This window comes from Myotis yumanensis, unplaced genomic scaffold, assembly GCF_028538775.1.
Source record: "Myotis yumanensis isolate MYYU_CA2020_CCGP unplaced genomic scaffold, mMyoYum1.0.hap1 SCAF_23, whole genome shotgun sequence".
NCBI lineage: Eukaryota > Metazoa > Chordata > Mammalia > Chiroptera > Vespertilionidae > Myotis > Myotis yumanensis.
This window is the reverse complement of record NW_027223774.1, coordinates 7253503-7278478: the sequence shown is the minus strand read 5'-3', so window position 1 is coordinate 7278478 and position 24976 is coordinate 7253503. Positions and strand designations below refer to the sequence as shown.

At 45.4% G+C, this 24976-nt stretch overlaps 2 protein-coding genes and 1 pseudogene across 9 annotated transcripts in view; 2 read left to right on the top strand and 1 right to left on the bottom strand.

Moving 5' to 3' along the window:
- The window catches only part of ZNF614 (zinc finger protein 614), a 65081-nt gene extending 58256 nt beyond the window's left edge, over positions 1-6825 (top strand). The window contains exon 3 of the mRNA XM_070401588.1: positions 4960-6825. Coding sequence (XP_070257689.1) covers positions 4960-6749 — 1790 coding nt within the window. The 3' untranslated portion in view covers positions 6750-6825. The remainder of the gene's footprint in view (positions 1-4959) is intronic.
- LOC138999467 (zinc finger protein 615-like) overlaps positions 1-24976 on the top strand; it is a 42802-nt gene that overhangs the window by 6771 nt on the left and 11055 nt on the right. For 2 of the 8 annotated variants that reach the window (XM_070401579.1, XM_070401585.1), the window contains exons 1-5: positions 14297-14336; positions 18868-19538; positions 20662-20716; positions 21000-21109; positions 24634-24796. In XM_070401579.1, the coding sequence (XP_070257680.1) occupies positions 24655-24796 (142 nt within the window). In that variant the 5' untranslated portion in view covers positions 14297-14336; positions 18868-19538; positions 20662-20716; positions 21000-21109; positions 24634-24654. Of the gene's footprint in view, positions 1-14273; positions 14337-18867; positions 19539-20661; positions 20717-20999; positions 21110-24633; positions 24797-24827; positions 24909-24976 lie in introns of those variants that run through there. The other 6 variants (XM_070401583.1, XM_070401584.1, XM_070401582.1 and 3 more) reach the window with 5 other exon arrangements.
- LOC139000324 (large ribosomal subunit protein uL23 pseudogene) lies at positions 17999-18463 on the bottom strand (annotated as a pseudogene).

Here is a 24976-nt window from a genome sequence, read left to right as displayed (position 1 = left end):
ATTCATTGCTTTTCTCTTGCTACTGGGCCTTTGTGCCCTGTTTCCCTCCATAACGTCCAATCCACCTTAGATGCTGGGTCCCCGTGATCATGTGCTTTTCACGGCGCATTCATGTCGTTTGTTTGTTTGTTTCTAACAATTGTGATTTTGTTTTGATTTTGTTTTTCAATATACTTTATTGATTTTTTTTACAACGAGAAAGGAAGAGGAATAGAGTTAGAAACATCGATGAGAGAGAAACATCGATCAGCCGCCTCCTGCACACTCCCTACTGGGGACGTGCCTGCAACCCAGGTACATGCCCTTGGCCGGAATTGAACCTGGGACCTTTCTTTTTTATTTTTTTTATTTTTTATTTTAATAATTTTTATTTCTTAAAGTATTACAAAGAGTATTACATATGTCTCCTTTTTCCCCCCCCTTGACATTCCCCCAGCCCCTACCCCCCGCCCCCCCCCGCCCCATGTCTTGTGTCCATTGGTTAATCCCATATGCATGCATATAAGTCCTTCAGTTGGTCTCTTAATCCCCCCCCCAACCCTCCCCAGGCTTCCCACTGTAGTTTAACATTCTGTTCAATGTTGCTCTGCTTCTGTATCTACCCCTGTTCATCAGTCCATACTGGTCCCCTTTATTTGTTCCAACATCACTGGAGTAGTCTCAACCTCACCAGGGCCGTCTGAGCCTCACCAGGGCCGTTTCAACCTCACCGGGGTCGTCCCTACCTCACGGGGGCCGTTTCGACCTCACCGGGATCGTCCCTACCTCACGGGGGCCGTTTCGACCTCACCGGGATCGTCCCTACCTCACGGGGGCCGTTTCAACCTCACCGGGGTCGTCCCTACCACACCGGGGCCGTTTCAACCTGACCTGGGTTGTGAACCTGGGACCTTTCAGTCCGCAGGCCGACGCTCTATCCACTGAGCCAAACCGGTCAGGGCTCATGTCATTCTTCACTCCTCTCCCTCCAAGGTTCTTCACACCCTGTTCTCCTCTCTCTTAAAATGTCCTCTATTCCCATGAGTGACCTCTTTCTGTTCTGTGACATGGACTCCCAAATCGACTTCTCCCTCAATATTGTCTAACCCAGCCGTGGGCAAACTACGGCCCGCGGGCCGGATCTGGCCTGTTTGAAATGAATAAAACTAAAAAAAAAAAAGACCATACCCTTTTATGTAATGATGTTTACTTTGAATTTATATTAGTTCACACAAACACTCCATCCATGCTTTTGTTCCGGCCCTCCGGTCCAGTTTAAGAACCCATTGTGGCCCTCGAGTCAAAAAGTTTGCCCACCCCTGGTCTAATGTATACTTTCTTTTTAAGTATTTTACTCATCGTCATGGCAGCTGGCCTCTGATTTCCCATTTTGTGGGAGAGCAGGAATCATCTTCCCTTTATTCCTTTTTTTAAGTCTAGTTTCTCTTTCAGCACTAGACATTTTTACCAGTAATTCTGTCCATCCTGGCATCACCTGGCTTGTTCCCTATGTGCTGAGCTGAGCTCCCTTCTTAAAGGTCTCTACTCCTTCATTTGATGACAAAAAAAACCTTATCATCCTATGTGAGTTACAGCCCAAACTAGGTCATAACTTCTGTCTGCTTCAAGTGACTTCCATTTTATTTTTCCTAATTTAGATTTGTCTTTATTCTTAGATGTTATCACTCTATTAACCTTCCTAAAACTTTTGCTTCTATATCATATTTTAATGGCTTTACTTAGATTTAATTTATATAGGATACAATATACCCATTTAAAATATACAGTCAGCCCTGGATGGGCTGCTCAGTTGACTGGAGCATTACCCTGTACACCAAAAAAAGTTGAGGTTTAGACCACTGGTTGGGGCTCAGAATGGGAAGCAACCAATCGATGTTTCTCTCACATTGATATTTCTCTCTCTCTCTCTCTCTCTCTCACATCAATAATAACATATCCTTAGGTGAGAATTAGAAAAATATATATATAACATATATATAGGTGACTAGATTTTAGTATATTTATATAGTTGGTGATGGTTATTACCACAATCAATTTTGGAACATTTTATATGTATATATTCTAATCGTGGTTTTGATTCCTACAGCGTTGTAGTAATTTTGGAAATTGCAAAGAGTGAATTCTCCAACTCTGTTCTTCTCTTTCAAGACAGTTTTAACATCTGAACCCTTTAGTTTCCATTGTAATATTAGAATCAGCTTGTAAATTTCTGCAAAAAAAAGCAGCTGGTATTTTGATAGGGATTACATTAAATCTATATCTGAGTTGGGTAGTAATTTTATCTTAAGCATATTCTGCATCCTAATTAGGGTAATTGGTTGTTTTTCTATCTAATTTGATCTTTAATTTCTTCCAACAACATTTCATAAGTTTCAGAATAAAAGTTTGACACTGGCCTTTCTTAAATTTGTTCCTATATATAATATTCTTTTTTCTTATGTAGTGAATGGAATTGGTTTCTTTTTTCTTTTTTTTAATATATTTTATTGATTTTTTACAGAGAGGAAGGGAGAGAGATAGAGAGTTAGAAACATCGATGAGAGAGAAACATTGATCAGCTGCCTCCTGCACATCTCCCACTGGGAATGTGCCCGCAACCCAGGTACATGCCCTTGACCGGAATCGAACCTGGGAACTTTCAGTCCGCAGGCCGATGCTCTATCCACTGAGCCAAACCGGCTTCGGCTGGAATTGGTTTCTTGATTGCATTTTCCAATTATTCATTTCCAGGATGTGAAAATAGAATTGATTGCTTTCCCATCATTTTCTGATGACTCTTAGTTGCAGATAACCAACTTTCCTATCACATGAAATTGCAGTTTCTCTTTTAGTGACCTCTGGGATCTGCTATTATCTTGATCAGAAAGTTTCTGTCCTATTTCTAAACTCTCTTTAATGTGTTCCATACCTATGATTGTGTCCTGCAATTGATGTGATTGCTTTTTTTTTTTTTTAATATATTTTATTGATTTTTTTACAGAGAGGAAGGGAGAGGGAGAGGGATACAGAGTTAGAAACATCGATGAGAGAGAAACATCGATTCAGCTGCCTCTTGCACGCCCCCTATTGGGGATGTGCCTGCAACCCAGGTACATGCCCTTGACCGGAATCGAACCTGGGACCCCTCAGTCCACAGGCCGACGCTCTATCTGCTGAGCCAAACCAGTCAGGGCTGCTTTATTTTTTTTAAAGCTTGCATTCTGATAGCCAAATGTTTTTGAAGCTAAGAACACTAAAGGAAAAGATAGAAATAAACAGACCTTGTCCCTATTCTCCCCATGGCTTTTGTTCTCAGTAGAAGTACTATGTAATCAGTAGTTAACATATATTTAGGGAACCATGGCTCTAAGGAAAATTAACACACTTGGTGACACAGAGGGTGTTCATCCTGGAACTGAGCAGTTACCAGACGGAATGGCTCTATGGTAAGGTGCCTTTAAGCACATAGATGAGGGATATAGGTCAGGTCTATGGAGTTTTCCAAATGTGAGACCGTGGGAAGTTCAAAGAGTTGCACCTGGAATGTGGTTGTGGAAATTCTGAAAATTTGTCTGCCTAGGCTCTAATGAGCAAGAGGGAAAAATGGAAAATGGGGCAGCAGCTGGAAGTTCTGAAATATTGGTCACGCATTGCCTGGGGAGGTCATTTAAGACCTTGCTTTCATTCCACATGAGTTGAGAAACCAGTGGGGACTTTTGCCAGAGTGGCTTTATTTCACTAATTCTTAAAATGTACCACTTTGCCTGTGGTGTGGAAGGTAAGCATTCGCAGGGAGGGGAGCGGAGTGTTATACTTACAGTTACAATTATTTTTTTAATATATATATACACATTTAGTCCTAACCGGTTTGGCTCAGTGGATAGAGCATCAGCCTGCGGACTGAAAGGTCCCAGGTTCGATTCCGGTCAAGGGCATGTACCTTGATAGCGGGCACATCCCCAGTGAGGGGTGTGCAGGAGGCAGCTGATCAATGTTTCTAACTCTCTATCCCTCTCCCTTCCTCTCTGGAAAAAATCAATAAAATATATTTTTTTAAAAATGGAGCGCTACACGAAAGAACAACGCGTTTTCATTGTTGAGCAACATTTTAAAAATAATGAAGGTGCCGAAACCGGTTTGGCTCAGTGGATAGAGCGTCGGCCTGCGGACTGAAAGGTCCCAGGTTCGATTCCGGTCAAGGGCATGTACCTGGGTTGCGGGCACATCCCCAATGGGAGGTGTGCAGGAGGCAGCTGATCGATGTTTCTCTCTCATCGATGTTTCTAACTCTCTATCTCTCTCCCTTCCTCTCTGTAAAAAATCAATAAAATATATTTAAAAAAAAATAAATAAATAATGAAGGTTTGGCAGCTACAGTTTGCAATTTTCATGCAAAATATGGTCGGAATAGTGATTTAACTTCATCAACTGTGAAGAGATTAATTTAAAAATTTAGGGAAACTGGATCAATTAGTGATCTTAAACACTCTGGCTGTCCTTCAACAAGTCGTTCAACACAAAACATCGAAGCAGTTCGTGAGAGTGTTGCTGAGAGTCCAGGGACATCAATTCGGCACCGTGGTCAAGAATTGGACATTTCGCCCTAACCGATTTGGCTCAGTGGATAGACCGTCGGCCTGCAGACTGAAAGGTCCCAGGTTCAATTCCGGTCAAGGGCATGTACCTTGGTTGCGGGCACATCCCCAGTAGGAGATGTGCAGGAGGCAGCTGATGGATGTTTCTCTCTCATCAATGTTTCTAACTCTTTAGCCCTCTCCCTTCCTCTCTGTAAAAAATCAATAAAATGTATTTTTTTTAAAAAAGAACTATGCATGAAGACAAAATATATTTTTTATTTTGCATCATATAGGATTGTCACTAAATAGTTACTTCATGTGACGGCTTTTTTACAAAACAGTTTTATTTCAAACAAAGATTGTGAGAGATTCCAGAATGATTCCCTGTTCTCTTCTGTCCTAGAACTCAGGAAGGTTGATGATCTTCTGCAGCATCACGTGCAAATCCGAAGCCTTCAGAAGAGAGTGGACCGAGGCTGTGAACATAGTATGTTAGCAGATACTAATCAGAGTGAAGATCATTCTCTATTCAAGCAAAATTGTGATATGTTTGAGACAAGTGAAAAACCTTTAAGATCAAATTTAAATTTTGAAAACCAAAACAGAAGTTGTAACTTAAAGAATTCTGTGGAGTTGAAGGGAGATGGGATATCTGTTCTTCATGCTAACCATGAACAATTTAATTTGGAGATCATGTTGCCTGTCAGTACCAAACCCATTAATAATCAATCCCAGGTCACTCAGCAACAGAAATCTCACAATGTAAAGAAAGCCCATGTATGTGTTGGATGCGGGGAAGCCTTCATGAAGAGGTCTCAGCTCACTGATCATCAGAGAGTTCATACTAGTGAGAAACCCTATGGGTGCAGTCTGTGTGGAAAAGCCTTTAACAGAAAATCCAGGCTCACTAAACATCAGAAAATACATACGGGACTCAAACAGAATGAATGCACTGAATGCGACAAAACCTTCCTCAAGGCATCCCAGTTCAATAAACATCAGAAAAGTCACATGAAAGAGAAACCTTATACGTGTAGTGAATGTGGGAAAGCGTTCATCAAAAAGTCTCTTCTCGTTTATCATCAAAGAACTCACACTGGAGAGAAGCCTTATATATGCAGTGAATGTGGAAGAGGTTTTACCAAGAAGTGTCATCTTATTGAGCATCACCGAACTCACACAGGAGAGAAACCTTATACATGCCGTGAATGTGAGAAGGGCTTTATCAACAAGAGTAATCTTATTGAGCATCACAGAACTCATACAGGAGAGAAACCTTATACATGCCGTGAATGTGGGAAAGGATTCTCTGTGAAGCACCGCCTCATAGGACATCAGCGAACTCATACAGGAGAGAAACCCTATAGCTGCAAACTATGTGGCAAAACCTTCTCTATAAAGTTTAATCTCACTAAACATCAGAGAACTCACACGGGAGAAAAACCTTTTTTATGCAGTGAATGTGGGAAACGCTTCTCAATGAAGCAGTGCCTTATTGGACATCAGCGAATTCATACTGGAGAGAAACCCTACGTATGCGTTGTGTGTGAAAAAGGCTTCCCCAGGAGGGGCGATCTCACTGTACATCAGCGAAGCCATACCTCAGAGAAACCGTATACATGCAACGAATGTGGAAAGGGCTTCACCGTGAAGAGTCGTCTGATTGTACATCAGCGAATGCACACGGGAGAAAAGCCTTTTTTATGCAGTGAATGTGGGAAAAGCTTCTCATTGAAGCAGGGCCTTGTTGGACATCAGCGAACGCATACTGGAGAGAAACCCTATGTATGTGTCGTGTGTGGAAAAGGCTTCACCATGAAGCGTGATCTCACTGTACATCAGCGAAGTCATACTTCAGATAAACCGTATGTGTGCAATGAATGTGGGAAAGGCTTCACTGTGAAGAGTTGTCTGATTGTACATCAGCGAATGCACACGGGAGAGAAGCCCTATGTATGCAGTGAATGTGGAAAAGGCTTCCCAGTGAAAATGTACCTGACGGTACATCAACGGACTCATACAGGAGAGAAACCTTATGTATGTAGTGTATGCTGGAAAGGTTTCACAGCGAAGCAAAATCTCATTAGACATCAGCTGAAACATACAGGAGAGAAGCCCTTTGTATGTAATTTGTGTGGAAAAAGCTTCACTATGATAACTGACCTCACTTTACATCAGCAAACTCATACTTAAGAGAAACTGTATGTGCAGTACATATGAGGAAGGCTTCATTATGAAGAGTATACTAGATATACATCAGCAAAACTCATGCTGCAGAGAAGCCCTACACGCAAGAATTGTGATGAAGGCTTTAGGAAGAAGATATGCTTTGTACAACATCAGAAATTTCACTCAGGAAATACTTGCTTTGCATGTACTGAATGTGGAAAATTCTCATTCAGCAAAAATGATCTTATTACCTACCAGAGAAATCACATGGGAGAGAACCCCTATTGGTGTAATGAATGTGGGAAAGCCTTCACTACAAACTCAAGACTTTTATATTCATCAAAGAACACATACAGGAGGGAGGCCCTAAGAATGCAGTAATCGTGGAAAAGCTTTTGACCACTTGTCATTTTTAAACAAGAGATTTCATAGGTGTTTGCTTTGGGGAAAGCCTGTTTCCAACTTTAGGGTCTCAAGATAATAGTATGCAATGAAGAATAACTTAATGCAAAAGCAGAGATGGGGGGAAAAAAGAATTAAGTTACTGTAAAGAATGTGGTACTGTCTTGATCAATTACCTCATATTTTATATCAAGAAATTACAAAACAAATTAAATACAGTCAGCCTTGATTAAAACATTTTAGGACATTATATGTCGAAAAAGTTTATCCTGATATAAATCCTATGAATGTGACAGTAGGAAATTCTTTAGTGGGAAGTAAACCCTATCGTATGTGATCAGAGATCATGAACGAATGAATATTTCTAATTGTTTGAAAGCATCTTCCCCAAACGTAAAACTTCAATAGATGTCAGTTTACACTAGAGAAATGCTTTTCTCTGGCAGGAATATGGCATGGTTTGCAGTAATTCATGTTGCCTTATCATTTGCCATCAATCCATGAACAACTCATGAACACATTCAATTTGGTGGACTTGAGCAAAACTTCTGATAACTTAATGAAGAAGAGAAGACTTGAATGAAAAAGCATTCTGTCACAAGTCTGAACAGTAAATATACCTCACAAGCCATTGTGGACAGGATACCTTCTGCAATATTTCTACTCACCTTGCCTTTGACTTTATAAATTTTAAACAGTGACAATTACTCTCATTGTGAATTAAATTTTAATATATACAACACATGAGTGGTCTATGCCTGTTTAAATCTGTAATTAAATATTGCACTTCTTTCTATTTTTGGGTTATTTCAGAATACTTGAAGTACATGTAAATGAATATATTCATTTATAAGGATAACATTTTAATGTGTTTGATAAAGTTTATAAGTAGTATAAAGTGGTTTACAAAATTAATATAAATGTGACAGTTTTTAAAACTTAATTTTGAAAAAAAAACTTAGTTCTGAAATAAGCTTAGAATCACAAAAACTGAAATTTTCTTGAGATTTCCAAATGTCCTTCATCTATCTATTTACTCCCAAAGGTAAAACCTTAGTCACAGTTCATTCTCAAGTAAAGTGAAATTGTTACAGTGCTCTTAACTATAGGATTTATTTGTATCTCCAGTTTTAGCAAACACTCCTTTTTGTCTGTTTTTAATGTATAAATTTAAGGAAATCTTATCACATGTAGATTCTTGTAACCATAGTAGAAATTCAGAAAGTTTTGCTATCACAAACTCCTTCAGGCTATCTTTCATTCTTTTTTTTTTTTTTTAAAGGTTTTTATTGATTTCAGAGAACAGAAGGGAGAGGGAGATAGAAACATCAATGATGAGAGAGAATCATTCATTGGCTGCCTCCTGCACACCCCCTACTGAGGATCATGCCTAAACCCAGGCAAGTGCCCTGACCGGGAATCAACGTGACCTGGTTCATGGGTTGATACTCAACCACTGAGTAACACTGGCCCAACTACCTTTTCATAGTCACATCCTTGTCCTGCGCTTAGTTTTTGGCATCATCACTCTCTTTGTATCTAATTTTGTCATGTGTGGAATATTAGAAAAATTGAGTCATTTGACATGTATCCTTTTGAGATGGGCTATTTGAACTTGTAAGAATACATATTGGTCTCTGCCTCTGGTTCCCTGTACAAATCGCCTGGAACCCTTGTAAATTTCTCAGTGATAACAGGGGAGAGGGTCTGGAAGTACAATTCATGGTCAATCATGCCTATTTGAGGAAGGATTCATAAACATCCCTATAGCTGGATATTCTGAGATCTTCCAGGTGGGTAAAGACATCCAGTTATGGGGAGGGTGATGCACCCTAATTTCATGGGGACAGATGCTGTGCTTGGGACTCCCAGACCTCGAAGAGTGTAAATCTGTCTGTTCATCTGTAACCTCAATGATGAATGTGTAGTTAGAGGTGTATTTGTTATTACTTTAACCATGGTAAAATGATCACTTGTAACTGTCTATGACTTCTGGCAATTTTTTAATTAAAGGAGCAGGGAAACAACAAAGATATATGTTGGAATTTCACTAATTTCATGCCTTTTTCTATGCAACAAGTCTTCATATTGTGATAGTTCAAATATTTTTCCATTTTTCATGCTGATAACTGAATGATGAGCTGATGTTCGTCCTGGGTTCGTGTCTCACAAAGTTGAAGAATAAAATTGCAGACCAGAAGATTTAAGCAAGGGGTGTAGGATTTATTCAAGCAGACATAAACTCCCTGCACAGGGAGGGGACCCAAGAAAGGGTACCCACTGAAGCTCACTTGTCCACGGGTTTTTATCCACCATAGACTCACTCTTTGTTTATCCGTGTCACTCTCTGATTGGCTCCTTCTATCTGCCTTGCCTAGGAACAGTTTCAAAGCCCACTCACTGATCCCCGTATTTTCTTTTTTCCTCCCCCTTCTTTTGACCTTTCCACAGTATTCTGCACTTGCAAGATAAACATCCTAGTGGTTTGGAGCTCGGCTTTACAGTCATGTACACATTTGTTTTCCTATATGTCCTACCTTCACTGCCTATCTGGTCTCCAACTCCTCTCAGTTCCCCCTTTGATTAGGAAACCCCAACTGCTGTTGGGAACAGGGTCGACAATGATTCTGGCTGCTTCCTGCTGAGTAGGGGCGTTAAGTGGAAGCAGCTGTCAGGGTCCCATGGGAGGTGAGCGACCTAGAGGTGCAGGGAAGAAGGATGTGACTTTTATCTGCGGCTCCATCTGCAGGACCATTTAGAGCTTTTTAGCCTCTATGCAAGAAGAAAAAATGTGTATTAGAGGGTTTAACAAGAAAGACCCAAAGTTGAGTGTCAGGACGAGCATAAAGAGGGGATCCAGCTAGAGGTAAAAGCCAGGAGGCCCAGTTAATATTCTGTAGCCAGGTGCCTCAAGATTCTGAAAGTTGTCAGACCTTTGAGGCTCTATCGACTAACTCCTTAGCTCCATCCCTTACTATGGGAGACTGGTTGGCATAAAAACTGCATTCTTCCTCTAGGAATAGGCATAGTCCCCCCTTTCTCAGCTGTGAGAAGGTCAAGTCCTCTCTAATTTTGGAGGGTAACCAAAATTCGCTAGAGTCCATCTGGTCTTGTAATGCGTCAATACTCTGGGCAATTTCTTCTAAGCTTTCTGCAAGGTCTTTAGATGTCATCCCCAGGCAGCTAAGGTATCTTGCCCAGGAGGGACGCAGGGCTTTCTGGCATAATCAGGAAGGCCTGGGAAAAGAACAGCTCACCCCAGCTACACCCTAAAGGCTCAGAAAAATAGCTCTTTATCGGCTTTCCAGACACACCGGTGAAGATCACAGCCTCTGAGGCTGTTTGACCGGGGTTCGAGAGTGCTGAGAAAGTGGCTCCAGTATGGAGGCGGATTACCTGGGGCTCCTAGGAGGAGTTCAGAGTCCTATGGGGAGCCAGATAGGGAGGCTCCAGGGCCTGTCAGTCCTGCTGGACCAGTTGGGTCATTGGTTTGGTTCCCTGGGACTTCCCGTAGTTTCCATTACAAACAGGACAGGGCTTAGGAGGCCATTTTGCTCGACCTTCCCTCTATTGAGTAGCCTTTGCACCTTTGCATACACAGCTGAGTATGTTTGATGTATGTTGTTTTTTTTTGTTGGATCTCTCTATTCTGTTCCTCCTACATATATGTTCATCTTTTCACAAATACTATCAATACCAAAGCAACATACCAGTGTTGAAATACGTTGATAACAGCCCTGTATGATGGTTCTTTTTAGTCAGAATTGTTTTCCTATTTTCAGTCTAGGAACCTGACAAATATTACCTTTACCAGGAGATCCATGTTAAGTCATTTTGGTATTTTCTATCCCTGAATATAGTATGATGAGAGACTTCAATTCCCAAACGCATAACCCCTGTTTAGTGAGGGAACCTTTGTGGGGCGCGGCTACAGTATTTTGGCCAGGTTCAATCCTCAGGACTAATGAAAGGACAGGGTCCTCTCATTGCCACGTGCAAGTCCCAGCTGGAGGGCAGGGCCCTCCCAGCACAATTATACCCAACAGCTGTGGTTGTAAGCTTGAACCTATGGTCCAAACACGTGGCCCCACGTGCCTTGTGCTAGAGTTCAGGTGCATGTAGTTGAGTAGGGTTGGAACTCACGAGAATGCTGTCAACAACTTGCTCACACCCCTACTTCGCCTCGTGGCATCTGCTATAAAATAAAGACAGGGCTTGTGGGTGCTGGCGCTGTCTCCTCATTGGGGAGCAGCGTCCCACCGAGACCCAGCTTTCATTCTCTTGTCTGTCTTTTCTCAATCCTTTCACCCCCCCAACTCAGGATCACCTTTGGCCGTAACAACCTTATACCAACTTAAAGGACGGATGAATATACAAAATACCTGGATAGTAATCCTCTAAATAATTGAGGCCATAAATGAGGAAAGGACTGAGAAATGGTTACAGAGCAGAGATACTAGTAATTAAGGAACAGTCTCTAAATGCAATATTGTGTTTTGGATTGAATCCTGGGACAGATAAAGGGTTGAACTGGAAAAACTTGTGAAATCCGAGTAGAATCTGTAATTTGGTTGTGCATTATGCCAGTTCATATCTCAATTTGACAAATGTAGCATGGTTATCTAAAATGTTCACATGACGGGAAGACAAATGAAGTTATAGGGGAACTCTTTGCAGAAGTACCTTGTGGCCTTTGTGTAAATATAAAATTTTGACAAAATAAGAAGCTTCTTAAAAATAGGTCTAATTTGTGGCAATTATAATACAATAAAACTGGATGAAATAGGTAGATGTAATTTTCTTTTCATTTCTCAAATGTATTTCTATATTATACATTTCTTAAGATATATTTTTATTGATTTCAGAGAGGAAAGGAGGGGGAGAGTGAGATAGAAACATCAATGATGAGAGAGAATCATTGACTGACTGCCTCCTGCATGCCTCCTATTGAGGATTAAGCCACAACCCTGGCATGTACCCTTGACCGGAATCAAACCCGGGACCCTTTAGTCTGTAGGCTGATGCTCTATCCACTGAGCCAAACCAGCTAGAGCTATATTATACATTTTTTATGTATACATATTTGTAATTAATATTAAGTGGCTATAATAACATCCTGAGTGAACTAAAAGGATGGTAACTAGAGTCACATAGAGGTTATGCATTAATGTAATCTTGAAATATGTTTCAGTTCTTAAAAACCAATTCTTGCAAGAAATTTCCCACTACAAGCTGCCTGTTGGTCTGCATTTACCTGATGTATAACCTTTCTTCTTGGCAGGATTTTATTATCTGTCGTTTGAAAACTTGGGGGTTTTTTTGTGTGTGGGTTTTTAAATCCTCGCCCAAGGATATTTTGTGTTTTTTTATTTTTTTATTTTTATTTTTTTAAATTTTTTTTATAAAATATATTTTATTGATTTTTTACAGAGAGGAAGGGAGAGGGATAGAGAGTTAGAAACATTGATGAGAGAGAAACATCGATCAGCTGCCTCCTGCACACCCCCTACTGGGGATGTGCCCGCTACCAAGGTACATGCCCTTGGCCAGAATCGAACCTGGGCTCCTTGAGTCCCCAGGCCGACGCTCTATCCACTGAGCCAAACCGGTTAGGGCTTTGTGTTTTTTTAAATCCTCACCCAATGATTTCTAGAGAGAGTGCAATGGAGCGGGAGGGGGATGGGGAGAGAAACATCCATGTGAGAGACCCATCCATTGATTGCCGCCCACATGTCCCCCTTACCAGGGCTGGGGAATCTGCAACCCAGGGACCTGCCCTTGACGAGGAATGGAACCCCCACCACCTTTGGTCTGCAGGCCCACACTCTAACCACTGAAGAACCTGGCCAGGGCAACTTGTGGTTTTTTTTTTTTTTAGAAATCTGTTGTACAAACTGGAAAACAAAATCTGCAGCCATGGCCTGTATAGTGGCTTTGTTGGCGTGCTGTCCAGTGCACCGGGAAAGTGGCAGTTTTGATTCTGGGTGAGGACACATGCCCTGTTTCAGGTTTGATTCCTGTGGGGGGCATACAGGAGGCAACCCATCAGTGGATCTCTCTCACAGCAATTTCTCTCTCAAAATGAATGACAAAATCTATACTAATTAAAGGGTAATATGCTAAATAAACTGGGTATTTCCTGGACAAAGCTACGGTGGGTCAAGTCAGAGGCAGTTAAAGGCAATGAGGCTGGCAAGGGAGAGCAGTTAGGGGCGATCAGGCAGGCAGGGGAGAGCAGTTAGGAGTGATCAGGCAGGCAGGGGAGAGCAGTTAGGGGTGATCAGGCAGGCAGGGGAGAGCAGTTAGGAGTGATCAGGCAGGCAGGGGAGAGCAGTTAGGGGTGATCAGGCCGGCAGGGGAGAGCAGTTAGGGGTGATCAGGCCGGCAGGGGAGAGCAGTTAGGGGTGATCAGGCCGGCAGGGGAGAGCAGTTAGGGGTGATCAGGCCGGCAGGGGAGAGCAGTTAGGGATGATCAGGTTGGCAGGGGAGAGCAGTTAGGGATGATCAGGCCGGCAGGGGAGAGCAGTTAGGGATGATCAGGTTGGCAGGGGAGAGCAGTTAGGGGTGATCAGGTTGGCAGGGGAGAGCAGTTAGGGGCGATCAGGCCAGCAGGCAGGTGAGTGGTTAGGAGCCAGCAGTCCCAGATTGCCAGAGGGATCTGGCCTAAACCGGCAGTCAGACATCCCCTGAGGGGTCCTGGATTGGAGAGGGTGTAGGCCAGGCTGAAGAGCCCCCCTCCCCGACACGAATTTCGTGCACCAGGCCCCTAGTAAATAAATAAATAACATAACATAAAAAGCTGCAGTCACATGACTTCTTTGCCTAGACCACGCAAGACAATTTATCTCATTTCGTATTTGCCTCCCCAAGCTCTGAAAATATTCCTCACTTTACATAACTGTCAAAGTGCTAGGAAACAAGATACAATTCCTGAGTTTCTCACCTTCCCTCCATCCCTGGCTACTGGACCCTAAGTCCCAGGCTTTGCCTTCTGTACGGCAATCAGGCCTCCAAACATGGCGGCCCCCATGCGGCGGCGCAACCACAGGGCGCCGCCATTTTGCCGGGAGGGGAATACGGTTCTGCGAAGGCCTCAGGTCCCCGCCCGCCGCCGCCGGATGACGCAATATCTGAGCGCCGCTTGCAGCAGCCGAATCCGTTCGCGGAAGTATAACGGCCTGGGCCCACCCGGTGGTTCGCAGAAAGCAGGTCAGTGAGCTCTTGTCCTTTCAAGTTTATAGAAAATGTTTTGCCTCCTTGTGAGGTTCGCCAGAGGGTGGGAGGGGTGCAGCGGGATCCGCGGGTTTCCCGGCGGCGGTCGGGTCGCGTGGCGGGGGGGAGGGGGAGCGCCAAAGTGTTTGGGAGGAAGCAGGTATGTCGCTCCCGCCTGCGGTTGGGGTCCCTTTGGGGTCCCCCGGCGGTTCGGGGTCGGGAGAGATGGACGGCCGTGTCCCGCCCGCCGTGGCCTTTGCGGGTCCCTCTGTGAGGGACGCGGCTGGCGTTTGGCTCATCCGGGGTTTTCCGCGGGGCTCCGTGAGGTGGGGGTCGCCGTGTGGGGGCGTCGGGCCCGGGTTTGGGGTTAATGAGGGGGAGAGGGGTGCGTGTCTTTCCGGAGTTTGGGGGAGGCGGAGCTGTGGTCGCCCAGGACCCCGGCTGGTGCCGGTGGAGGTTCCTCCCGGCTGAAGGCTGAGGCCGCTTCCTGCTGCTGATGAACCTGTGGTTCGCAGCCGGCCTGATTGCCTATAACTGCCTAGATACCCGGTCTATTTAGCATATTACCCTTTAATTAGTATAGATTTTGTCATTCATTCATTCATTCATTCATTCATTTTGAGAGAGAGAGAGACATTGCTGTGAGAGAGACCCACTGGTGGCTTCCCTCCTGTAGGCCCACGATCGAACCCGAAACAGGGCATGTGTCCTCACTCCCAATAGAAACTGCCACCTTCCCGGTGCTCTGGACCGCGCGCCAACGCTGAGGCGTCAGGCCTGGGCGAGGGAGGAGCTGGTGATCGGGGGAGACAGGGGTCCCCTATGAAGGACGCTGCTGTGAGCATTCTTTTTTTTTTTTTTTTTAAATACATTTTATTGGCTTTTTAAAGAGGGGAAGGGGAGGGATAGAGAGTTAGAAACATCAATGTGAGAGAAACATCCATCAGCTGCCTCCTGCACACTCCCACTGGGGATGTGCCGGAAACCAAGTGCGTGCCCTTGACCGGAATCGAACCCAGGACCCTTCAGTCCACAGGCCAACCCTCTATCCAATGAGCCGACCCGGTTAGGGCAGAAGCCCTGTTTCTTAGCTCCTTATCTAGGGGTTGGCTGACAGCAGCGGAGAGACGAACCCAGCCTCACTCATAACTTAGTATGAAAGCCGTATTGACATGCATGTTCATGAAACAACACTCCAGCACCCCGTGGTGTTCTGTGTGCCCTCTGATTATATTACATCCTCTCACCCCCAGGTAATTACTATTGCTCTCCACACCAAGCACTTTAAGGCCTTTATAGTTTTGTCATGTTATTAATCACCCCCAATCCTTATAGTTTAAGTTTATCTATTTTTAACTGTATCAGTCATATTATGCATTTTTTATTTTTTTAATTAAATCTTTGTTCAGATTATTACATTTGTTCCTCTTTTTTCCCCCCATAACTCCCCTCCTCCCAGTTCCCGCCCCACCCTCCGCCCTCACTCCCCACCCACTGTCCTCATCCATAGGTGCACGATTTTTGTCCAGTCTCTTCCCGCATCTCCCACACACCTTTCCCCCCCAAGAAAGTCCATTCCCTTTCTATGTCCCTGATTCTATTATAATCACCAGTTCATTCTGTACATCAGATTATTTATTCACTTGATTCTTAGATTCACTTGTTGATAGATGCATGTTTGTTGTTCATAATTTGTATCTTTACCTTTTTCTTCTTCCTCTTCTTAAAGAATACCGTTCAGCATTTCGTATAATACTGTCTTGGTGGTGATGAACTCCTTTAGGTTTTCCTTATCTGTGAAGCTCTTTATCTGACCTTCAATTCTGAATGATAGCTTTGCTGGATAAAGTAATCTTGGTTGTAGGTTCTTGGTATTCATCACTTTGAATATTTCTTGCCACTCCCTTCTGGCCTGCAAAGTTTCTATTGAGAAATCAGCTGACAGTCGTATGGGTATTCCCTAGGTAATTGAGTCTCTTTCTCTTGCTGCTTTTAAGATTCTCTCTTTGTCTTTTGCTCTTGGCATTTTATTTATTTTATTTTTTTTTAATATATTTTATTGATTTTCTACAGAGAGGAAGGGAGAGAGAGATAGAGAGTTAGAAACATCGATGAGAGAGAAACATCGACCAGCTGCCTCCTGCACACCTCCCACCAGGGACGTGCCCGCAACTCAGGCACGTGCCCTTGACCGGAATGAAACCTGGGACCCCCCAGTCCGCAGGCTGACGCTCTATCCACTGAGCCAAACTGGTTTCGGCTGCTCTTGGCATTTTAATGATGATGTGTCTTGGTGTGGTCCTCTTTGGATTCCTTTTGTTTGGGGTTCTCTGCGCTTCTTGGACCTGTAAGTCCATTTCTTTCACCAGGTGGGGGAAGTTTTCTGTCATTATTTCTTCAAATAGGTTTTCAATATCTTGCTGTCTCTCATCTTCTGGCACCCCTATAATTCTGATGTTTGTATGCTTGAAGCTGTCCCAGAGGCTCCTTACACTATCTTTGTATTTTTGGATTCTTTTTTCATTTTGCTTTTCCGGTTGGGTGTTTTTTGCTTCTTCGCATTTCAAATCTTTGACTTGATTCTTGTGCTCCTCTGGTCTGCTATTGGGTGTCTGTATAATATTCTTTATTTCAGTCAGTGTATGCTTAATTTCTAGTTGGTTCTTTATCACAGCATCGAGGGTCTCATTAGATTTCGTGAGACTCTCATCAAATTTATTGGCACCTTGTAGCACATTATTGCAAGCCCTCAAAATTGCATTTTTTAGCTCTATATCCTCCATTTCTGTCATGTTTTTTTGTCTCCGCATTTTTTATGCTTTCTTGGTGCACCCCTTTGGGGTCTTTGTGCGCAGTCTTGTTGTAGTTAAGCCTTGATTGTTGTAGTTAATACTAGAGGGATTTGACCACCAGGCCGACTGGCTGTGAGAATCACCTGTATCTGCAGTGGGGAAAATTCTGTCCTCTGGAGACGTGCTAATCTAGCCTTTGCCTGAGGCTATCCGGCAAATGGCTCTGCGCAAGGCTTGGGCGGGGCGGGTCGCACTGGATCAACAGGGCGGGTGGAGGGAGCAGTTATGGCTGCTCTCAGTCCTGTTCCCAGAGGCTCTGCTTCTCAGAACCCCAGCAACCGCTGCAAACCTCGGAGAGAAAACTGCCCTCACATTCCAACTGATGCCAGACAATCCCGCCTCTCCTGTTTGAGTCTGAGTCCCTAGAGACTCGTCTGGATCTGGAGCTCAGAGCCTGAGACTCCCTCCTGATTGAAAACGACAACCGCGCCCTCAGCCACCAGCCGGCTCCACGCGCACCTCCGTACCTTTGTATTTTCCACACTGCGCCTCCCCTGAGCCTCAGTATGCTGTTCTCTTTCCTTCTAGTTGAAGAGTCTCTCCTCAGCCAGCCTTCCTGTGGTTCTCGGTGATGTCCGTTCCATCTTTTAGTTGTATTTTTCAAGTGGTTGTTTGCGGCAGCAATCTCCGGTGTTTACCTATGCCGCCATCTTGGTCTCTCCAAGTTTACCTATTTTTGACTGTATCAGTCATCTTATATTATGCATTTTTTAATGTCAGGCTTCTTTTGCTCAGTACATAGGTGTATACTTTTTTTTTTTTACAGTGTGAAATTTTTATATTTAGAATTAGGCAGCTGGACTCCATTTAAATGATTCCTATTTTGTTGGCAACATCCAAAGCATCATAGTCAGGAGCCAGTCGAACATATGCCTTCTCGCCATCAGGCCTGATCAGGGTCTTGACCTTGGCCACATCAATGTCATAGAGCTTCTTCGCAGCCCGTTTGATCTGGTGCTTGTTGGCCTGGACATCCACAATGAACACTAGTGTATTATTGTCTTCTATCTTCTTCATGGCTGACTTAGTAGTCATGGGGAATTTGATGATGGCGTAGTGATCAAGCTTGTTTCTCCTGGGCGCGCTCTTCTGAGGATATTTCGGCTGCCTCCAGAGCCTTAGTGTCTTTGGCTGTCGGAAGGTGGGTGATGTGTAGATCTCCTTTTTTGTGTGACTGTGGACGCCTTTCAACACTACTTTCTTTGCCTTCAAAGCCTTTGCTTTGGCTTTGGCTTTGGGAGGGGCAGGGGCTTCCTTCTTAGCTTTCAGCATCTTCCTAAAAAGCAGGTGTATGCAGTAACCGGTTTGGCTCAGTGGATAGACGATGGCCTGCGGACTGAAAGGTCCCAGGTTCGATTCCGGCTAAGGGCATGTACCTTGGTTGCAGGAACGTCCCCAGTAGGGGGTGTGCAGGAGGCAGCTGATTGATGTTTTTCTCTCATTGATGTTTCTCTCTATCCCTCTCCCTCCTCTCTGTAAAAAATCAATAATATATATATATATTTTAAAAAACAGGTGTATACTTTTTTGCTGTGTAATGAAGGTCAGGTAACCCTATTCTATAATGTTTACACAGTAATTATTTTAGAAGTTGCAAGCCACAGAATGTCTCTCACATATGCTTCACAAAAAAAAGTGTTTTGTTTTACTATTTAAAAAATATTCTTTGATTTCAGAAAGGAAGGGAGCAGGAGAGAGAGCGATTGAAATATCAATTGCCGGAAGCTGGTCCATCCTTGCTGCTTCACACAGTTGCTGCAGGGAAGAAACATCTGCACAGCTCTTTCAAGGGACCTGGCGTATATGGCACACTGTTCTTAATATGTGTGCTCCCCTTCTTAGCACTATGTGTTTTAACCAAGGTCACCTCTCTGAGAAAGGTTGTTTCCCCAGGTGGGAATTTTTTCCCTGGAGTTAGGGATTAACAGGACTAAGGAAGGGAATAAATCCGTAAAATCCCTTAACTAAGTGCCAGGCTGGTAGTTAATCACTTTAACTAGGAACAATCATGCTTCAGCTACATAATCTTTACTTAGGATAATCTCCTTCAGTTATTTCCTTGTAGCTTAACAGAACAATAGAGTAACCTTGGAATGGAGATAAGAAATGCCCTAAACTTTGGAATAGAATGGATAGGATTAAAATCAACTTGTATAAATACAGATGTAACAGGAGAATAAAGACCAAACCTGGCTAGAGAACCTGGCTAGAACCTGGCTAAGCTGCTTATCAACTGAAGGCTGTCTCCGTGTCCTTCTTTCTTCCCGGACTCGCCCACACCTTTGGGAACCCCTCGACCTGCTGGGGCAGGACCCCAACATCTGGCATCCGAACAGGATTCCCCTAGGTAAGCCCCCCCCACACTCAGGATTGATAGGACTCCATCGTCGGATGCTGCAGACCCCCCTATAGAGGATAGATAGTACAGAACCTAGATTGAGAAGGTGGGCCATACTGAGTCAAAAGAAAGAAGACTCTGTATTGATCTTTTAAAACATATGTTTGCTACCAGAAGAGTTTAGGTTACTTCCAGTCAGACAGAACGTTTTATACAAGAAGTCTGTTCATGGTTTCCTGAGGAAGGAACTGTTTAGAAACTTGGACTGAAGTAGGAGAGCAATTAAAGACTTATTACAGCCGAAACCGGTTTGGCTCAGTGGATAGAGCATCGGCCTGCGGACTGAAAGGTCCCAGGTTTGATTCCGGTCAAGGGCATATCCCCAGTGGGAGATGTGCAGGAGGCAGCTGAATCGATGTTTCTAACTCTCTATCTCTCTCCCTTCCTCTCTGTAAAAAATCAATAAAATATATTAAAAAAAAAAAAAAGACTTATTACAGATTCCATAGATCTGAGAAGGTCCCTTTTTTACCTCTGGAATTTAATTCGTGACACCTTGGCACCAGAGGCAGAAACGGTTGAACTTTCTCAAACTTTAAATAGTCCCTCGGTTCCACCTAGAGGACACATCATTATTGTCTCCAGGTCAATCTAAGAGCAATTTTGCTATACCTACTGATCGAAAGGAGAATGAATATCATCAACATGACCCTTGGTCCTTTCCAGTTAGTAGAGAGGAGAAAAGCCCTCCCATTCAAAACAGGCTCCCTAAATTAGAAAGGAAGCCTAAACCAAGTCCTCCGGCTCCTATGAGCTCCAGGTCTAAATTTCAAAGGGCGATAAGAGAAGCTGAAGCTAGTGGAGATCCTGAATTCTCACTCTGCTTCCCAGTCGTGTATGAGAGTGAGGGGAAGGAAAACCCCACCTAGGGATAATGCTCAACTAACTGAGCCACACTGTCCAGGGCTCAGGTGTTGTTTTAAAATTATATTTCCCCCATCCTCTAGCATGTAAATTATGTACTTTAAGACAACTGTTAGTTTTTATTCTGACATTAGAGACTGCATACAACCTGGAACTTTGTTAAATTCTTGTTTTAATTTGTACTTTATTCTCTCTTCTAACAATACAGGATCTTAAAGAACTTCAAATTCATTTACCGCCTTCCAGTTCGTTTACCATCTTGGGTACTTTTGTTTATATTCAAAACCCCTAAGATAGTAACATTTTTGCTTATGAGAGAGAGCTGAGAGCTTGCCCAGTGAACTGGGTTTCCGGCTGAAATGTGTGCAGAAATGTTTGAAGAGGCACACAAACTTTCAAGGGAAACAGTGCCCAGAACCTCTCCGTCCACATGCTCTGCTCTGTGTTAGTGATTTTCCTGACGCTCACCTGCTCCTAAGGCCTGGTGCGGGCATGGATGTCATCTCCCAGGTCTCCTGTGACACGCACCCCACTTACCCTCCACAGGATAAAGGAGTGCCGCCACACAGGTGGGACCTAAGGCTCTCCTGGCCAGAAGAATACCTACTTCCTGACACCATTTGAAGGGCACTAGCGATCCTGTGGCCTTGTGTGAGGTGAGTGCTCAGAGCAGCGTAGCATCGGGGCCCAGAAGAAGTGCACCACCCCTGGGATTCTCTTCTCCATCCATAGGCCACTTGCTGCATTAGGCCTGCTCCCCAGAGGGATTTGGCCTAAGATAGCAATCAGACATCCCTCTGGCAGCCCTACAGCCCTCCAGGGATGTCCACTTGCTTGCGGGGAGCAGACCTAAGCTGCAGTCGGACATCCTTAGCACTGCTGAGGAGGCAGGAGAGGCTCCCACCACCACCGCTGTACTGGCAGCCATCAGCCTGGCTTGTGGCTGAGCAGAGCTCCCCCCTGTGAGAGCACACTGATCACCAGAGGGCAGCTCCTGCATTGAGCGTCTGCCCCCTGGTGGTCATTGTGTGTCATAGTGACCAGTCATTCCCAGTCTTTTTGCTGTTAGGGTCAGTTTGCATATTACCCTTTTACTATATAGGATAGAGGCCTGGTGCAAGGGTGGGGGCCAGCTGGTTTGCCCTGAAGGGTGTCCCGGATCAGGGTAGGGGTCCCGCTTGGGTCACACCCCCTTCAGGGTGGAGGTCCCCACTGGGGTGCCTGGCCAGCCTGGATGAGGGGCTGATGGCTGTTTTCAGGTTGGTCACACCCCCTTCAGGGTGGGGGTCCCCACTGGTGTGCCTGTCCAGTCTGGGTGAAGGGCTGAGGGCCGTTTTCAGGCTGGCAGGCGACTGAAGCTCCCAGTCTCTCCTTTTTTTCTTTTTGTTTTTATTCTGGGATTTATTTACCTTCTATAGCTGTCACTGGAGCTGAGAGCCGGCTCCAGCTCTGAGGCCACGGCCTGCTGAAAGCAGGTATCTGGGGTTTGTTTAGCTTCTATAATTGAAAGAGTGTTGCTTTTGGAGCTTTTGCTTCAGGAGCTCAGAGCCGGGACGCAGCAGGTGGGGAACCTTGGCTTCCTCCATCACTGGAGCAACCAAGCCTCATGTTCGCTTCAGCTGCGTGGCTGCTGGCCGCCATCTGGGTTGGCAGTTAATTTGCATATTGCCCTGATTAGCCAATGGGAAGCGTAGCAGAGGTACAGTTAATTACCCTATTTGTCTATTATTAGATAGGATTATGGTATCATTTTTTTTTTTTTTTTTTTTTTTTTTTTTTTTTTAAATATATTTTATTGATTTTTTACAGAGAGGAAGGGAGAGAGATAGAGAGTGAGAAACATCGATGAGAGAGAAACATCGATCAGCTGCCTCCTGCACATCTCCCACTGGGGATGTGCCCGCAACCCAGGTACATGCCCTTGACCGGAATCGAACCTGGGACCCCTCAGTCCGCAGGCCGACGCTCTATCCACTGAGCCAAACCGGTTTTGGCAATATTTTTAAGCTATGTTTTCATTGATCAGAGAGAGAGAGAAAAAAACATCCATGAGGGAGAACCATTTATCAGTTGCCTCCTGCATGTCCCTACAGGGGATCAGGCCCTCAACCAGTCATGTACCTTGGCAGGGAATTGAACCTCTGGCCTCTCCTTGCATGGAAAATGAAGCTTATCAAACTACTGGCCAGAGCAATTATAGAATTACCAGAGGCCTGGTGCATGAATTTGTGTGTGGTTGGGGTCCGGACAGCCCTGCCCGGATAGGGGCCAATGTGGGCATGGCCAGCCGGGGGAAGGGGGCCACAGGAGGTTGGCTGCTGGCCCCACCCCCCGCTGTACGCCTCATAACGACCTGTCGTTCTGGTCATTCCTGTCACTTGGGGTTTTATATATATAAACTAGAGGCCCGGTGCACAAAAATTTGTGCACTCGGGGGGAGAGGGGGTCCCTCAGCTCATCCTGTGCCCTCTGGCAGTCTGGGACCCCTCAGGAGATAATGACCTGCTGGCTTAGGCCTGCTCCTGGGTGGCAGATGGCAGGCCCAATCCCTAGGTGCAGCCCCTGGTCGGGCTCAGAGCAGGGCCGATTGGGGAGTTGGGGCGCCGCCCCGTCATGCACAGAGCAGGGCGGATGGGGAGGTTGTGATGCCACCCCTAGTCACGCTCAGGGTAGGGCCGATTGGGGGGTTGGGGCACCGCCCTCTGTCACACTCAAGGCAGGGTCGATAGGGAAGTTGCGGTGCCACCCCCTGTCATGCACAGAGCAGGGCCGATCAGGGGGTTGGGCTGCTGCCCCCTGTCACACACAGATCAGGGACCATCGGGGGTTGGGGCTCCGTACTCTGTCACACACAGAGCAGGGCCCATCAGGGGTTTGGGGAGCTCCCCCTTGTCACACACAGAGCAGGGCCGATCAGGGGGTTGGGGAGCTGCCCCCTGTCACACACAGAGCAGGGTCAATCAGGGGTTTTGGGAGCTCCCCCCTGTCATGCACAGAGCAGGGCTGATCAGGGGGTTGGGGAGCTGCCCCCTGTCACACACAGAGCAGGGCCAATCAGGGGGTTGAGGAGCTCCCCCCTGTCACGCACAGAGTAGGGCCAATAGGAGAGCTGGGGCACCGCCCCCTGTCACATACAGAGCAGGGCCCGTGGGGGGGGGGGTGGTAGTTGAGGCGCCACACCCTGTCACACTCAGGGCAGGGCCAATGGGGAGGTATGGCTCTACCCCATCTCACATAGAGCAGGGCCCGTCGGGGGGTTGGGGCGCCGCCACTGTCACACACAGAGCCTCAGGGCAATCGGGGTTGGGGTGCCGCCCTCTATCACCCACAGAGCCGCAGGGCTGATCAGGGGGTTTGGGCGCTGGCCCCTTGTCACGCTGATCCTGGTGCCGGGAGGCCTCTCGGCTCCGCTGATCCCGCCCGGCAGGGTCACAGATCCGGGTCCCAGACCGCAGACAGCCTTGCCTGCTGCCGCCTGCCTTCAGTATGCAAATTAGCCGCCATCTTGTTGCTTCAGGGTGGGGGTCCCCACTGGGGTGCCTGGCCAGCCTGAGTGAGGGGCTGAGGGCTGTTTTCAGGCTGGCGGGCGACTGAAGCTCCAAACCTCTCCTTTTTTTCTTTTTTTTTAATTCTGGCATTTATTTACCTTCTATGGCTGTCACTGGAGCTGAGAGCCGGCTTTCTCTCTGAGGCTCGGCTGAAAGCAGGTTTCTGGCCTTTGTTTTTCTGTATTCGAAACAATGTTGTGGCTCCAGCTCTGAGATCCCGGCTGACTGACAGGAGGTTTCTGGAGTTTTGTTTATCTTCTATAAATGTTACTATGTTTCCAACTGAAGCTCAGAGGCCGGTGGGGAACGTTGGAGTCCACAGCAAGCAAGCCTCCTGTTAGCTTCCAGCTGCCTGGCTGCCGGCCGCCATCTTGGCTGACAGTTAATTTGCATAAGGATACGCTGATTAGCCAATGGGAAGGGTAGCGGTCGTATGCCAATTACCATGTTTCTCTTTTATTAGTGTAGATTTTTCACTTGAGTAACGGTAAACCTACTTTTGCCCCACCCTGTGTTTTACTAGGCATGTAATTATTCTACTATATATAAAATAAAACCCCAGTTGCTACATAGATGCAGTTTATAGAGTGACATTCGCAGAAAAACTAACATTTCTTCCATATCATCTAAAGGTCATCACCCCATTACACAACATGGAGTTGTTACCGGAATCCCTGACGTTTCACGATGTGGCCATGGACTTCACCAGGGAGGAGTGGCAGCTCCTGGGCCCTGAGCAGAAGGACCTGTACAGGGACGTGATGATGGAGACCTACAGCCACCTGGTGTCAGTGGGTGAGGACAGCTCCCCTGGGTCACTCAGCGGGTGCCCTGTTAGTGGCTTTTCCTTTCTCAGCTGCGTAACTGCTCAGAATAACTCCAGTTCTCCGAGATGGTGGAATCTCAGGTACTTCTCTTGCTGCAGACAGGAGGATGTTATGTCACTTCTCTTGAGAGAAAAGTCTTTGTGTTACA